At 44.2% G+C, this 17847-nt stretch overlaps 1 protein-coding gene across 3 annotated transcripts in view; it reads left to right on the forward strand.

Moving 5' to 3' along the window:
• LOC125714682 (estrogen-related receptor gamma) overlaps window positions 1-17847 on the forward strand; it is a 112712-nt gene that overhangs the window by 58347 nt on the left and 36518 nt on the right. For all 3 annotated transcript variants that reach the window (XM_048985518.1, XM_048985519.1, XM_048985517.1), the window contains one exon: window positions 16806-17221. In XM_048985518.1, the coding sequence (XP_048841475.1) occupies window positions 16819-17221 (403 nt within the window). In that variant the 5' untranslated portion in view covers window positions 16806-16818. The remainder of the gene's footprint in view (window positions 1-16805; window positions 17222-17847) is intronic.

Genomic DNA, 17847 nt, shown 5'->3' on the forward strand with positions numbered 1-17847 from the left:
TGGTTTTTATATAAAATCCTCGCAGTAAGACGCCTCTGTAAAGTGTCTCTGTGTAATATTAGTTCCCGAGAGCACAATTATAGGGATTTCTGTACGGGATAACTATTACTCACCGGTGAAGGACAGTTTAGCGTTTATGGAAATGCATCCACGCCTTTGCATGCCAATCTGTATTTTTTCCAGTAAAGCTAAGAACGTATATTCTAGTCTAATATCTTGTGATTTCAGATGATACTGAGATCGTAGCACTTTTTAAACCTTCTAGCTGCATGTTCGGAATGCGACAAAATAATGGACTCTTGACCCGTCTCTGTAACTTTAATTAAAAATTAAAATCTGTTTGGCTGGGTGGTGGATTTAATAGGGTCCAGTGCCTTCACATTTTCCAGTTTTCAACTGGTTTGTTTTACCTGCTAAGGTTATGTCTGCTATTCCACGCCTTTTGGGGGACGATCACTCTCAAGCTGAAGTCCCTCTTGTGGTTTTTGCTGGTGTGGTTCAATCTTAGATAATCATGCTTAGTTTAGTAATCGGCAAATACTTAACTTTCATTTAAAAAACGCTTTGTTACAAATTTCACTTTGCTTGTTTCTTGCATTTGTTGTTTATTGTGCAAACACAGTGTGCTGTCAAATTTTTTTGTTTTTTAAAACATCAAACAAGAAGGAAAACTTAAGATGTATCATAATTTTCTTCTGCTTGTAATGCATAAACACATACACCTCTTATTATTTAAAGAATGTATAAGTTAATAGACAATTTAAATGTATAATTTATAAATGAAATTTGTGTTTGATATATAATTCACCATACATCTTATACTTTATTGCATATCAAATGAACCTATGAAACAAAAATGTACATTAGGTACACAATGCATAAATATTTTGTATTTTACCTGCGTTACAAGCAGTTCAGCTATAAGCCTGTAATATCTCATAGCCTGCAATATCGTTCCCTGTGTGTGTTGTAAACCTCTGAGAATATTATTGCAAGTGGACCTCTTAAAATGTATTAATGCTGCATGTTTTACTTTAATTTTGGATGTTGTCACTGTTTATTTGTGATTGCATTTCTGAAGACAGAAATTTCAGCCTCGTAATGCCTTGTCTGGGGAATGCCCGAAACTTGCTTTTGAAAAAGAGCGTCCACATAAATTAAAATCTACTTAATCTCCTTACAAAACAGTTCACTTAATATATCCCTCAAAGCGACTCTTTTTGGTTTTTCATTTCCGTGGAGAGCCACCCTCGTTCCCTTTGAACACCGACTCTCTTGGGTCGAGACGAGCTTCTGCGTCCGTTTACACTCCCCCCGTACCCACCACCCGTGTCTGGTCCCCAATTGCTGTCTGGCTGTGAGCTGCCTTTATAGCCCTGTGTCCCATTCGAGCACACCTTCCGCTGCTCGCTTTCCTCCCCGTGGTCTTTGACGGTCTCTGACGCTCGTTAGCTTCATGAAAGGGTAAGGGGGAGACCCCAGTGAGCAGCCAGTCACTCGGGCCATTGTGGCGGTGTAGGGGAGGCAGCGTGGGGGGAGGGTGGAGTGTGTGTTGGTGTCCCAGTATAAACACATAGGATGCACACGCCGGTGCAGGGGCAGTGTAGATAGCAGAGCGTGTTCTGGCGATATGAATCATTAACTTTTCTCGTTTTGTACCCAGTCCCTTGAGCCTTCCTTGGCAGAGATGTAGACATCTGATATGCTTTTTACCAGTGGATTTTTGGACCACACTAACCAAGGGGTTAACCCGGTTAACGTTCACCCCCCTGCCACCATGTCATGACGGCACTCCGATTGTTTGTACAAAGCACCTGTTTTAAACTCTGAATAATTGTGGCATAATCTTATTGTTTGTCGGAGAGCTTCTAATTAATTTTTAGCTCATCTTAGGTCTTAGACCATTCCTCAGCATGTTTAGACCATTCCTCCAGTGCCTGGAGCTCCCAGTTCCACCAGCCATACCCCCCCCCCCCCCCCGACGTTCATGTGCGGCTTTAGCTCCGCCTCTGCGTCCGTTGCACCTGCCAGGCGATTCCTGGGCCCGCATGGATTTCCCTGCGCGTCTGGCCCCTCGGGTTTAATTGCCAGGAACGTCTTTATTCAAACGAAAGCCGTCAGCATCGACTATTTTGCAGGGCTGTGCAAACAGACGTGCGCCATGGGGATGCCCCCCCAACCCCCCACCCACCCATGTAGATTTGTTAGGGTGACGCCAAAAGGTCAGGCGATGTTTGCATGTCAAATCAGGACAGACCCTGTTTGCATGGCAGCCAAAGAGGTCATCCACCAAAGGCCGATGTCCCCTGCCGGCTGCTGTCCCTAATCAGGCTACTGTCCCCAACTTGGCCTCTGTCCCCTGCCTTACGTTGTTCCCCACCAGCCACTGTCCCTCTGAGCCTCTGTCACCCACTGGTTGCTGTTCCCCATTGGGCACTGTCCCCTCGGGCCTCAATGCCCTGCTGGCCGCTGTCCCCCCACTAGATGCTGTCCTTCAGGTCCTCAGTTTCCCACTGGACGCTGTCCTTCAGGTCCTCAGTCTCCCACTGGACGCTGTCCTTCAGGTCCTCAGTCTCCCACTGGATGCTGTCCTTCAGGTCCTCAGTCTCCCACTGGACGCTGTCCTTCAGGTCCTCAGTCCCCCGCTGGACGCTGTCCCTAGCAGACTGCTACGTTTTTGCTGATTCATTGGATGTGACATAACATATGTAAGGAGTCTTCTGGTGCTGGATGCATTCTATCGTTTTCGCTTGTTTTTCCCCTGCATTTCTTTATGCATTTCTCCCCCATAGTACGAACCGTGTAGCGCATTCCAGCACAGGTTTTGGAAGATGACAATATGGCAGTATAGGATGTGCAGTATCGTGAGATGAGCTTTGTGTTTACAAAAGTTTTTACCATCTTTGTGTTAAATTGCCGTGGTCAATAAAGTACAAAGGTGAAATAATTGTCACCCCCCACCCCAGCCATTGAGTGACAGCTGAGTATTTGATCCGCCCCCCACCCTGTTTTTCAGGGTTAGTCTGAGATTGATGCTCAGTCCCTCCTCCTTCCGGACATCCTTCTCCGTCTAGCCGACCTCTGTGATCCTGTCTAGCCCAATCAGCTGTAAAGTCTGCCAATTATCACGGCTGTGGCTGCATCTTCCTTCAGTGCAAACTTGACTTAAACCAGAATAAAACCATAGTCAGGTTTTGGTCCGTGAACTTGGCCCTTGTTGAGTTTGTACTCATGACCAGTCAGACCCGATGAAGTACGCTTAACCTTTGTCATAATTGTGCTCTTTTTATTTTTAAGATAGAATTGATTTTCAGTTAAAGGACAAAACCACTCGTTAAGAAAAAAACATTTCACTTAAAGGATTAACTTTTAAGTAATGAGTAACGCCTTCGCCAATTCTCATATTTGCCGGGATCTTCCGCTTCTAACCCCTTCGTTCGCTCCTAAGGTCTACCCACATCTGACTGCTAGCCTTAACGGTAACATAAAAGTCTGTATAAAAGTCTGTTTATTACTCATTTCTTGTCATGTCCTATCAAGACCTTTTTAAATAACATACAAGCCATCTAAATTATGCCCCTGTATTTTCAATGTTACTACTGTACACACTGGGAGTGCTACATATTGGACCCATTACTAAAAATGTAAAATTAATGGCGCCAATAAGTTACTGCGAGAAACGTGAGATTCACAGACAGCCGATGTTTGCCGAGACAAAGATGCAACCAAGACCAAGACTTGTAATATTAAAGATACAGTATGCACTTCCATTAACAAATATTATGCATCATCTATATTTATACATAATTTTATGCAATCCTGATCATTTTCAGTATTGCTTTTGGCCTATGAATCGTTTGCTTATGCATCGTGTGAAATATCTTTTGGCATGCTTCAAAAATATTCTAGTTTAACTGTTCATGGCCAAATTACGAATAACCAAAACCCCTAATATCATATGTGAGAATGTGAAGGGGCTACTGTATATGTTTTATCACCCACATAGTGTTATAATCTTTAGGATTATAGGAAAGACGCAGTTACAGTGGGGTGGGCTTGCAGTGAACCCCCAGAAGGAGCAGACGGACATGGGCGGATCCCCGACACGCACAGGTCCGCTGTGGAGACGCCTCTTCGCGTCCAGTCCCTGTGGTGAAATAATCCTGACTTCGCTCACAGAACCTTTCGGAAGAAATCACCTTGGGAACATCCATGTGTCATATATTTGCATTGCTCAGTTTTTTCACGCCATGAATTAATGTTCGTTTATTAACCCTTATACTCACTTTTTCGCTGTGTTAATTTCCCTGGGTAAGCACGGCTAATTGCTGAAGACTCCCATTTTGATTCGTAACGACTGCAGAATCGGTTGTCCTGCTGAGATTTTTACTTAGGTTAAAGCCCATAGTTTCCACTTCGAAAGCTCTTTAATTTCATTGCATAATAAAAAGTTGGCTAGGCAGAAAAGAGAATAGATTGTAAAATTATAAATTATCTAGCTAAAAAAAGAGAATATACACGATAGATTACACAGTATGTCCGTTTTCTGTTTTTGAAATTGTCTTGTTTTTTCTCTCCGTCTTCCCCTGAGTCTCCCTCGGCGATAAGGAGCTGACGGAAGCCTCAGTGTTGGCCTGTCGTGTTGGCGAGGGCCACGTCACGTTAAACACTCCATCTGCCGTGCGGCGCCGGCGGCCGCAGTGACAGGAGAGCCAGATATCCAGGCCTTCCCATTAATCATGGGGAACGCAAGAGGTTAAAGTGGAGGCTCCTGTCGACTGGAAACACCGAGACCTGTGCTATTGTCTGTGTTCCTGAACGGGGGCAGAAACACGGCGGGGGAGGGGGGTGATTCCTCACCGATGTGGAACTTAGTCTTCGTTTTCCTTTGCTGGCCATTTAAAAGTCATCCGTTAGCTGTGGCTAACCGAGTTCAGTTTGGGGTCCTGATCAGCTGTCCAACTTTAGACCGCACCCATAGTCATACCAGACAAAACAGCCAGACCGGCCCATCAGAAAATGCGCTGTCACCACTCTGCTGGTGTGATGCGGAGAAGCAGAGTGACTCGCCTTCGCTATGTGCTGCACTCCATCTAAATGAGCTTATTATCGTCTCTGCTAATACTCGACCAGCCTCTGCCAAAACGCATTAAATGAGCTCAGGTAGCACAGGACAGGTTTATAGGTTATCCCGTCTGTCATCCTCCTCATTTCCCATCGTCCTCGATTCCCCCTTTCAGCCGGGTAAATAAACTTCGAAGCCTTTTGTTTTTTCCAACAAATTTAAGTCGCTCCTTACTTCCTCCTTGAAGAAGTACATTTCAGTCTCACAGGTAAAATTCTCAGCCCTTTCCGGAGGGAGAAAAAGCACTGGGAAATAAAATAGAGAAAACAGCAGCGGCCCGGAAGTAGCAGTTTGGTCGGATGTCCTTTCTTGAAGTGTCAAAAATGACATGGCAGTGTGATGGCCAGGGGCCTGGCGAGCTGTGTCGCTGCTTAGGGAAGGACATTACAGCCTGTCTGTCCCTTTCTGCCCCCCAGCCCCCGCCACTCTTACCGTGGCTTGTAAGCCGCGGAACAGACCACCCCACAAAAGGCAGGCACTAGCCCAGGGGCCTGTCCGACGCTCACAAACCACACATCGGATGGGAATTAACAGCTGATGAGAGGGGTGCGAACATGGGGGATGCCAGATGTTTAGAAAGGGGGGGGGAGAGCCAAAGCGGTCGGGTAAAAGGCGTGACCGTGATGTTTACGGTCGTGCGAGGCAATAGATACCGTCCCAAGACTGGCCAAATTCAGGGCTACAAATGACAACCGGAGTCATTCATACATCTCAGATTATATTTTACCGTATTTATATGAAAAATACGGACCTTTTAAAGTTCACCCTATACTTACATATTATATATAAGTATACGCCAATTATTATATCTCTGCAGCATTTCCTCCCCTATTCCACTTGTTTTTTTAAGCTAATGATGAAGTCATTACCGAATTCTCATCTCCTTTGTTAAAAATGCTGAACTGTGGAACAAATAGGCGAACTCTGTGTCAGCCGGTGATAAAATGTTGTCATTTAAAAGCTCATTAATATCTCTCAGTGTTAATATACTTATGATTAAACTACCAAGTGGTGTGAAGTGGATTTATTCTTGAATAAATGGAACAGGGAATATTTAATTCCGTTCAATTAACTGTGTTTTGTGTAGAATCTTTCCCACGGTTTCCCCAAAGCACTTTGCAAAAAAATATAATACCTAAATTATTATTATCTTATTAAGCATTACAAGCATCTGTAGCAAATAAATTAAGAACTGGATCATGGATAGCAGTTACCGTTGCACAACTGTAATTCTGAATTCTGTGTGGAAATATCGTACAATTACTATAGAAATGCTATTATTATATATAGGCCCATTGTACTGCTACACACACACGCGCATATATATATATATATATATATATATATATATATATATATATATATATATATATATGCAATATGTATATATATGCAAAAAAACAACCTTTTGAACTTTTCAAACTTAAGCATAGCTGAGCAAATAAACAATTTTCTTTGTATAACTATACGAAGTTAGGAAATGAAATCAGATTTATCTCTTCTGATAAAAGCTTTCTTATTTGTTTTCTGAAAATGTCAATAAAATCTACCGTATATGCTACCTTAAGTATACATTAAGAGTTAAACTATCAAATAAAATAAATCAAAACAGGAGGTTGGCTCCGCTCTTATCGCGGTGCCGGGGGTGCAAACATTTTAAACGTCTGTCTTGCGGCAACAGTTCAAACTTGAGCCGCATCAGAAAATGTGTCAAACAAGAGGTATAATAGCCGGCTTGTTCACAGAGCATTTGATAAGATGTTGGCACGGTGAAAATTTACAGTGGCGCTTTTCACCTTCCTTTCAACCTTGAGGAGAATAGCACAACATGGCAATGATAACGGGAATAAAAGGATAACTTTCCCTTTCAGATTCCGCGCGAGTTTTATATACTTAGACACTTCGTTCACGTTTTTTGCTTTTTTCACGACAGTATCTCCTTAAAAAAAGCCACTTTTACTTAAAGCATTTTTATTTTGTCGCTGGCTTTACCCACCCGAAGCTGTGTGTTTTGTTACGCAGAGACGCTCCGAAGGGGAGCGAGACGCACTTTCACCTTTGCATATCTTTTCCTCGGTCTTTAACATTCAGCATATTGTATTACTTCGCTCTGTTGTACTTTCTTTAGTGCGAGGGGCTTCCGTTTTGTCACAGAAATAAGACGCGCGTGATATTTTTGTGTCTAGTATGGAAACAGAAATTCATGAGCAATGAAACCAGAAGGTTATTAATTACAGATATTTTTGTTAATCTATGTGTGTATACTTATTAATCATAGTGCTTCACATTTATAACCGTTTCCAAAGCATGTGCACATATATAGGTTGATTGTTTACAAAAACTGCAATAAATAACAGCTCACTTAGTGATAACTGTATTCACACAGCTGCTATGGAGATCTAGCCTGTTGTCTTTTTGCTCCATCAAATGTCTTCACCCTAAACACAAGACCCTGTGTACACACTAAATACACGGACAGCCTTCCCTAAACCAGATTCTGTTTGTGTACTAAATGTTTCACCTGGTTTAAGACAAAGGAATTATGTAGAACCATCCTCCATATACAAACATTCAGCAGTTTGGTAGAATGTCTCAAAAAATGAATTCATCTTCTTATACATAAACATTGCAATAATATGTTTATCAGGGTGCATACTTACAATAGGTTACATGTTTCAGAACATTTCAAAACATATTTTATAGCTCTGTACTGGTGATGCAATATATTTACAGTAGTTAAATGTTTAATGGGTTGGAGTTTCCTACCGAAAAAGTCAAGGAAACTGAATCACCGAAGAAACTCTAGCTATAGTTCTAGAAAATTCCGGTTGACATCAGCATCTGCTATTGAGCGTACGTGAATCGCATATCAAGGATGTTTTTTATGTAAATAAAGTCTGCCGTCCCTCTGCGGTTTTATTACATTTGAATAAAATCTACATTGCGTTCAGTAGTTTTATGGTATTACAATCAGCGCTGTGAGGAAGCTTCATCAATAACGGCGGCTGTTTAAAGTGCCTCTGTCTTCTTTGATGACTGTATACATTTGTTATTACAAGAATAGGAGTATTTCCCAAAACAGGAAGTATTAATTTAGAGTGTTTAGTGTGGCTCATTCTCTTTCGGCTTGGCTCTCCGCAGTGTTTGCATTAACAAACCTCGCCTACTATATGTCTTGTTGTTTGCGATAACCAAAAAAAAAAAAACATTTTAAAATGCATAACATTTTTTAACAAATAATCTGAATGTTTTATGCATCTGTAGCAATTGGTATCTGCAACGTGCATGTGTGTGTGTGTGTGAGAGAGAGAGAGAGAGAGAGAGAAAGAGAGAGAGACAGACAGATAGACAGACAGACAGAGAAGGAAAAGTAAAAAGTAAGATATTCTGCAGTTATGGTGTATTGAGGCCAAAATTAGGAGGACATTTAAGGAGACACTTTATGCGGCAGAGGATAGGCAAGGAGGTTCACATGGAAGAAGACAGAGGACACAAAAAAAGATCTTCAGCTCAAAGACGTTGCAAGACGGACAGGTCAAGCAGAGTATCATCAGAAAGATTAGCTGCGTCACCTGAAGAGCGGCCGGCGATGGGGACTGGCTAATGGCATTTAATGTTTCCGCTGAGATGCAACGGATGGGGGAATTAGGGAGCCTGCTTCCTTAATTAGGAGGACGGTAGGAGTACGATGTGCAACCAGGATTAAAACATGGCCTGCTGCTTGGAGGAAGCCTGCAAAGTTACTCCGGGCAACAAAGTCTGTGGCCCGAATCCCCCGTAAGCAAACTCTTGCTCGCTGAGCTTCTGCTACCTATATTACAGCAGAGTCTGAGATTACAAATGAATCTTTTTTAATGTTGAATTTAACGTTAAATGTTGAACTGATATTTGAATTGTTCTTCATCATATAATTTTCATTATATTTTGTCATTGTTATTATGATAATTGAAAAAACAGCAGTTTTTGTGTGTCCGTTTTAATTGCTCTACCGTAAATATGTAAGTGCATCAGTGTCTGCAGACCCACTCCTGAGACAATCCCTCTTAGTTATGGTGCTTTACTATGTCCCTTTGAGGATTTTGTTGATGAATGGACAGGAAAGATGTAAAATGAGGTGCCGTCGCCTCTTTTCCGGACCCGATCCCTGTCCGCCTGTTACATTGTAGCATTTTCTTCGGTGACGGCTGTGTGGCTCTTGATGTCTGGTCACGTTAGTCTTGTTCCTTGATCACGAGGCCCAGCTTGTATTGAACTCTACAAAGTCGAGCAACGAGCCTCTTTTCTCGTTATTTTGACTTATTAGTTAAGATTGGCATCATCTTTGCTCTCTTCAAAGCTTACTGGGTGACTCTGTGGAGCGGAATTAATAAGCCTAATTGATGTCATCAACAGTTAGGCCCAAAATACCCAGTGTACAAGCATCCCCATGAAAATGCCCCCCTGGTGTCATGGCTATACTCTGTACTGGCTGTTGTTTGTACTGACTGATTAATACCCGCACTTCAAGCAATTGCGTTTCAAAGGATTCAAGTTCAGAACAAGATTGTGGTTTGCATAAGCGTGAGGTAATTACAGCTTCGGTTCCTCACAGTACATCCAAAGGTCGATGGACATACCCACTGTCATTCATAGAACTGTAATCAATAGTCACCAATCTGATACATTTTTACTTGTATTAAAGGATGTATTCATGCTTTAGGGTTACAATTTACCATTGCGAAAAGTAAAGGACTTTACATGGACTCTGTGCACCATTAACCAAAAATTTCCCGAAGATACTGAAATGAGTCGTCGGTAACCGGGTGCTGGAATCTGTCACTGGAAGGACTGAAATTGAGCCCCTGTGGGGAGGCGAAGGTGGGTTCGGGTTCAGACATGTGGCGTTCGGCGGGGTCACCGCGAGGTCGGCAGCTGCACCGCATGCGCCGACCCGCGTCCTGTGGGACCCGCGCCACGCCAGCGGCACCGGCGTTTAGCTTCGTGGCAGCCTGAGGCACCCGCTGGCGGGCGGGCGGGGCCAGACCCGGCCCGAGGCTCGGCGAGAGAGCGGGCGGCCATCTGCCTCACCTGCCGCACGCAGGTGTCCATCTGCTGTGCTCCAGGACAGCGCGCGTGGTGGGGGGAGCATCAGGGAGCCGCTGAGACGGACAGCGAGCCACCTAAATTATTCAGCCTGCCAAAGCAAATAAGAAGGCATGGGTAGAGATGGGGGGGGGGTAGTGAGAGAGCTGAGTGTGCAAGAAAGAGGGTTGGAGAAAACGGACCTGCAGAATATGGGGGGGGTGCATGAGGAGCTGACAGCATTTGCCCCCACAGATGCGGCTGGATCCGTTAAATACTTGAAGGGCTCTGATTAGCATATAAATTTAGATGTTTGAAGATCATTGCCCTGATCACGACTCAGTGAGTTTTATCTAGATTTCTTCCGAGGCTGATTTGCGTATAAAACACAGCCAGATGTGACCAGTTAAGGGTCTCCCCCCTCATCGGGGGTTGCTGCCTGGGCTCGCGGTTTCATCTGGGCCCGACTGGCCACAGCAGTGCAGGTCTGTGTGCTGTCTTCTGTTCTGTCTGTCCGCCATAATGCTACTTTTGCTGTTTTTTTCTTTTACGACAGCTGGTGCAACGAATGAAAGAGCACATGGTCATATTTACTTTTGAAAGAAATCTCTCTTTTTCAAAGCAAAGCCACAAATCTGAAGGAATTTCAGACCTGTCACCCAACAGTAGCTGAGATGATGATCAGCCTTCCTGGGCTTTCCGGGATGACATAACTTCCTTCATTTTTGTTTACCATGTACCAATGAGCTGACCCCTAGAGATCAGACGTGTTTATGTAAGCATGTAACATGTTTAGCCATCATCACACATGAGGGAGCGTACCATCAACAAGGCCTGCTGTCATGCATACAGCCAGACTCGATCATGCCTCCCCTTACCTTTTCTGAATCTGGTCTTGCTGGGGCTATTCCACCAAATAACAGCACATAATCGGGCCTGGAACACACCTAGTTACACTGCTAACAAGCTGCCACGCAAGGATTGGTCAGCTTTTCTTGTGTAGTTTATGTTAGTTGGCCAGCTGGGCAGATAACACAGGCTGGTAGGTAGTAACACATGATCAAAGCAGAAAAAAGCGGAAAGCTTTACATACCACGTGTGCGATATCTGGCTTCTCCTTTGTCTACTGTCAATAGGGTCAACATTACCCCTACAGGCATGTTGGTGGAGGCTTTTGTGCAGTGGTTTGGGTTTGCCGGCTGTTCCTGTTAAAGCATTTGAGAACAGAAACGAAACCTTTCAGGAGGGGGTGGTCACTTTAACTGCAAAAATTCAAAGAGTATTATATCAATTGGATTTTGCAGAGTTGGTCTGGGTTAAACCCATCACACTCAAGGCCGTGGCAACAAGCATATATTTACAGTACTTTAAGCCAGTCAAGCACATGTTTGTGCTGTCATGTTCTCTGGTATCTCATGGTGAAGAGGCTGTTTTCTTAGGCTTTCTGGTCTGTTGGTCAGTGTCAATCAAGTGATTTTACTTCTTGAACTTATTTGTTAACATTTCTTTTACAGTAAACTTCTCATTGAGTTGATTTTACTTTCATCCACCAGGATCCATAAATGCTTTCCTTAGGAGTTAGCAGTGTAGGCTTCAGACTTTAGCTTAGGACTAAGCAGGCAACATATTTTCCTTCTGCCACAATTTCTTCAGTGAGCCTGGGGACTCAGCTTGGCAATTTGGGTCCCTTTGTAGTTGAGAACGGAAACCGTAAAAATAGGGTTTGGAGCAGACCTGAGGAAAATCCAAAGCGAAGGCTGTCCACCGACGTTTCTGATTGTGATGTCATAATTTAGACTTCAAAGGATGTAGGTAACAAAGGAATGTGGATTCACACCCACTTGCATGAGCATGGCGGGGTCACGTCTGCACTCCCGAATTCCGCGTGAGCAATAATCTTCACAGGAAACCGTAGATAGTAAATTGTAGAAGATAACTGCAAATTATATAGTCATTTTGCATGCATTAACCCGACGCAAGAGGAAAAAATTACGTTCTTTTTTTACACACGTATTTCATGGACTCTTACGATCTTCATGGTCATGATATCAGATACTGTATCAGTTCCTGGCTTATCTGGAATCCTAACATGAAGCGGTGCTCCCTAAGTTAGTCTGTTCTTCCTCTAAGCTAGTGATGCTTTTTGACCCCGCTAGTCAGCAGGTTAGGCGGCACTCGCAGTGGCTGGTGCAGGAGCAGGAGACACCTGGAAGCGTGTCTTAGGAGTAACCAGGCCAGAGCTGCCCAGGCCGGACCCCGGGAGCCTTAGCCTGCAGCTGTGTGGGAGAACAGCCTGTGCTGCACATAGACATACATGCTCAAAACACACACACATACATGCTCACAACACACACACGTAGGTGCGCACACACACACACACAAAGGGTCTACTTTCTCCATGGTTTTAGTGGATCTCTGGCTGTATTTGAGGTCATCTAAACAGACCACCGGCCATGTTTCACTCCTTATGTTAAGTATAAATCACCCTCATCTGGACAGAACTTAGTGATAGACAAGTGCTCATAAGTAACAACAACGGTGATAATAAATTAATATTATGCTTTGTTTTATTATAATCTAGCCTTTCACTAAGAACATAAAGAACATAAAGACTCTTAAGAACATAAAGATCTCCTTATAAGAAAAAGATTGTGGAAAATGCTGTATGAATGATATAAATTTGTCCTCAAGTATTATTTTGATTTAGGAATGGTAAATTTAAGGCCTTCATAATGTGTCTTTATTAGCTGCACAGAATCCATGATTTAATACTTGTTGGCCAAGACATATTTACATGGTACCTGTTCCTAAGTGCTTCATGTTTAAGATTTAGTGACAGAAATACCTAGTTTGCCACAGCTTAAGAGGCAGGGATAACAGTCACTAATGTTACACGGCATGAGATGACAGAAAGGAGAGCGAACAGAAGTTCTCTGTTCAGTACGGAACAAATGAAACCTCTGGGGGCCTGAAGCTAACTGGGACCCCCCCCACTCACACACACACACACATGCTGACATACGAGTATATGCTGATGGCTATATTTTGCTCATTGTGCAAATGTTACTTGGACAAGTACAAACGATTCCCAGTCTGCATATATGCCTGTGCTGTACTTTACATATATGTGTTGTGTTTGCCTCCGCATTCATTATAGTTATTTAATTGGGAGGGTTGCCTGTTGGTGCTGGTCACGGGGGTCCGGTTGGCGGGCTGGATCTGCTCTGAGCAAGGCTAGGTATTACAGGAGAAAACCCGATTACGGGGGGGGATGTGAATTAGATTTGGTAACAGATGGCGGTGTTGAAATTTTAAGATGCTTCGCGGTGAAATGCGGCGGCAGGTTGATGCGGCTCCTCGGGGCTGACGGACGCGTATAAATCACAGCCGTCGCCGCCTGACAGCCAATTTCCAGGATCTGATCTGGTTAAAGACACGGTTTTCCCGCTTCACTCTCGCCACACAACAGTGTCTTTTTCGTTTGCTCTTTTTCCCTCGAAGGCAAAAACACATCTCGTATCCGTTTAATAAAACGTGTTGTTAATCCACACTTTCCCATTATCCGGTATTAATTTAATCAGAAACGCGACTCCTTCGCCTCCCCCTGTGGTCCTGCGCCGTCCTCCACCGTGCTCTTTTCCACTTGCTGCTTACGGGGTCGCGTCTAATCCTCTTTCTTTGTTTCACCGGGGAAAGCTGCTGACCGGAGACTGCCTTCGATAGCTCTGTATTATCTCCGCAAATTTTATTCATGCTCCAGATCCCAGCAGTTCATTTGCGCCATTGTTTTTTTCCGTAACTCTAACTAGTATCACTGGGATATTTGCTTAGCCTCCCTACAACAGATTTCATGTTGTCTGACAATATTGTGCCAACATATTGCCACCCAGAAAAAGCTAATATAATGATGCAGTTTTATGGTTACCGTATTCGCTATGCATGTGCATGCATCACCAGCGCCTTCTGAGAGCTTGCTGCGCACTTATAAACTCCCGGTTCCTCCAGCTGTGCGCTTAATCTCCACAAGCCTCATTAGAATCAGTAGTATTAAAACTGCAAAATAAAACGGCATTCTAAAAAATCTCATTCAGTATATTTCTTCATATCTCTTAATTGATCACGGCAGTCATAGGCTGCTTCGTGCATTAATGGGAAGTTTGTGGATGCAGGTGTCCCCCCCCCCACCTGCACGGGGGATATTCCCCCATTCCCACTGTCCGCCTGCATTTCTGCCCCCGATGCATCGATTTCCGTGTAATCGCAGGCGCTCTTTTACAGGCATCCATCAGCACTGAAGTGATTTATGAATTTCTCGCCCGGCGACGTCGCAGCGATTGATTTCATCCCACCGCTGGAATGGAATTTAGATGTAATTTTAGATGCGGAAACAACTGCAATGATTCAGCAGCTAATCTGTGTTTGGGGGGGGGGGTAGGGTGGAGCTAGACTGGGATTGTCCGATCTCACGGAAGAGGGCAAGTCATAAAAAAATTCCTTCAGTGTTTTGCATATGGTTGTATGTGTTTTTAATGACAGGCTTGTCCCTGTTGCTGGCCACGATTTCATATATGGCTCGCACTTGTCATCGGACCGAATCAATGGAACGCTAACAGGTTTCGTCAAAAGTATGATTTTCTTTAAGATGGGTTTTTTTCCTATTTTCCGTCATGCCGTGCTGATATGTATAAATTATAAAGAAAAATATGTTTATGACTGTCACAGTATCTTTTCATTCAGCATTCAAGCTGAGAATCATTAAAATATCTTACGGTATTTTTAAACCGTAAATTTTAAATTCATTTTCAAGAAATGAATGTTTTCTGTCACCTAAACTACTTGGAATATGTATAACTAGGCTTATATAGATTGTTGGACTTTTCGGTTATCTGAGGAATATTACGATAAAAGAACGATTGTAAAATTATATAGCAGTTTGGAAGAACAAATTTTGTGCGACTTAATTAAGTTCATAAATGATTAATTAGTAAGCAGGAAAAATTATGTCAACAGACTCTGAAGCACTTGAACAGGCTTGCCTAATAATAGATAGTATCTAGATCCGACATAGACTTTGCCAAACAGTTCATGGAGTGACCTAAAGTATTTGGGCAAATTGGTTGTAAATAAAACCGAATTAAAAAAAATAATTTCTTTATGTTGAAGGCGAGGCAGCTAAGGATCAGACTCAGAGAAGCTAAATCTTGTTTTCATTGACTTAGCATTTTTCCTAAGACAAAGAAGATATATCTCTTAATTACTGGTCCCATTAATGAAGACTCACTTGGGAACCTGTGAAAGATCGAGGTTTATGTATCGGTTCAGCCAGATTGACAAAAGCAGAATTAACCTAATTTGTCAGTCGTGTGTTTATCTTCGTGCTGTATTTGAGTTTGATTTTGCTGGATTGCTGTCTAAGATCCTGACAAATCTCCATGCCAAGTGTGCGCCTATCACCTTCTTGTTGACCAGCTCGGTATTGACAGGCTGTAGCCTGATGACCTCAGTCTCTGCGCCTGTTCACTCTCGGTTTTATAGCTCTCTCCATAATAGTTTGAGTTGCTCCACCAAACACCACAAAGCCACCTCTGTGGTTTATTAAAGTTTTCAATCTCGTTTTTTTTACCCTGTTATGGGCCTTCACCATGTATTTCTTTGTTTTATATATAACATGCTTTTCAGCAATAAAGATGAAACAATTTTGAACATCAGCACATGACATCATGCAAAGGAGTGGTACATTTTAAACATGTAAATGTACAGTGAGAGAACGCGGCTCTGAAACAATCACAATATGCTCATAATTATCTGTCCTTTAAGCAGAGATCTGGTTCATGAGGTCGTGGGTTCCCTGTCTGCCATCAGGGCTTCCCTAGCAGTGGTTCCTTCTCCTCCTCCTGCAGCTTCAATCGTATGGAAAACACAGCCACCCAGGGTCTTCGGGAAGGATCCTGGGACACAACGGCATTTTATCAGTGTCTCCCCGGTTCGTCATTCCTCGCACATTTGAAGTAGAGACGTTTTATTTCACGGTGTCAGCGATGGGCAGTTTTGACGTTCGGCAGCGCGTGGCAGACGGGATAAGATCGGCCGGCGAGGGGCTGCAGCCCGGCGCGGGGGCTAAACAGCAGCTGATCCGGCACTAGCGCGAGGGAGTTTGTAGTGAAAATAGAAATGACATGGGCTTCGTGCCATGTGAAAAGTAATACCCACGGCTTTTATAAAAGGTCCTCGTTGTCTCTGCTGGGCACCAAGCCACACTAAAAGGTAACGAGACTGACAAGTGGCTTATCCTGGATGGATGGTTCTTTCATGACAAGGGTCTCTGGGAATTTGCTTCCCGAGACATTTAGACCTGGTGTTTGCCGGGGAGCTGACCGGGATTTCTCACTGCATTGACGGTGTACTGGGGTACGCCAGAGAGGGCTGACAAAGACGACGCAGATGTAGACCCCTAGCACGTCTGGACGTCTACGTCGTCTTTGAGAGCACTCTTTGGTGACGATGCACATGTACCCCAGCACATCAGCATCTGTCTCATGTTATTCAGCGACACCTCGATAAAGAGATTGTTGGATTATTACTGTTTAATTTAAAATTTGCTATTCCTCTACTTCCTCAGGCTGCTCTGCAGGATGTCAAGCAAGGAACGGCGCATCGAGTCCAGTTGCCCCTCCTACATCAAGACCGAGCCCTCCAGCCCCGCCTCCCTGGCAGACAGCATCAACCACCACAGCCCCGGGGGCTGCTCAGATGCCAGTGGAAGCTACAGCTCCACCATGAACGGGCACCAGAACGGCCTGGACTCTCCCACACTGTACGGGCCAGCGGGAGGCCTGGGGCCCAATGGCGCTGCCAGCAAGCGCTATGAGGACTGCTCCAGCACCATCGCCGAGGACACGCAGATCAAGTGCGAGTACATGCTCAACTCCATGCCCAAGAGGCTGTGCCTGGTGTGCGGCGACATCGCGTCTGGCTATCACTATGGCGTGGCCTCCTGCGAGGCCTGCAAGGCCTTCTTCAAGAGGACCATCCAAGGTGGGCTTTCACTCTCCTGCAGGGGAATGGTCAAGGGAGGGGGGTAGATCCGTTCTCTGGCATTGTACAGTCCATAAACTGAAGAACACAAGTCTTTGGTACTGGGGATCTGTAGCCAGGCCTATGGGAAGCCCTAGGCATAGTCCACTCCCGGCGTCTCCACCCAGCTCCATCCGTAAACTTCTCTGCCTGGTTTATCTTTGTCTCAGATGGTGTACTGGTAACTTACTAAGTCAACCCAGAAGATGACACCTCAGGCAATCGCCTATGTCTTCAAAAACAATGTTTCTCAAACCAGTCCACGGGGGCCCCCAGCTGGTCCACATTTTTGCTCTCTCCCAACTCCCTGGGAACTGGGAGGGAGCAAAAACATGTGTTGGTTTGAGAGACACTGACCTATTGAGTCGACTGGCACTGTCTGTAGCATTAGGACTTGGTTCCTTATGCATCTTCAGATTCCACCTACAGCTACTTCTTGAAGATTGGACCACCGGAGTGAGCTAATGTGTTTGAGAGTGCGCCCCGCCCTTTGATGATTAAGAGCCAACATATTGGTGTGTACCATCCCATTAGCTAACAAAAGCGCCAGTTATCAGTGGGAGAAAACGGCGATCCGCAGGTGGCTG

This window comes from Brienomyrus brachyistius, chromosome 19, assembly GCF_023856365.1.
Source record: "Brienomyrus brachyistius isolate T26 chromosome 19, BBRACH_0.4, whole genome shotgun sequence".
In the NCBI taxonomy this organism is placed as follows: Eukaryota; Metazoa; Chordata; class Actinopteri; order Osteoglossiformes; family Mormyridae; genus Brienomyrus; species Brienomyrus brachyistius.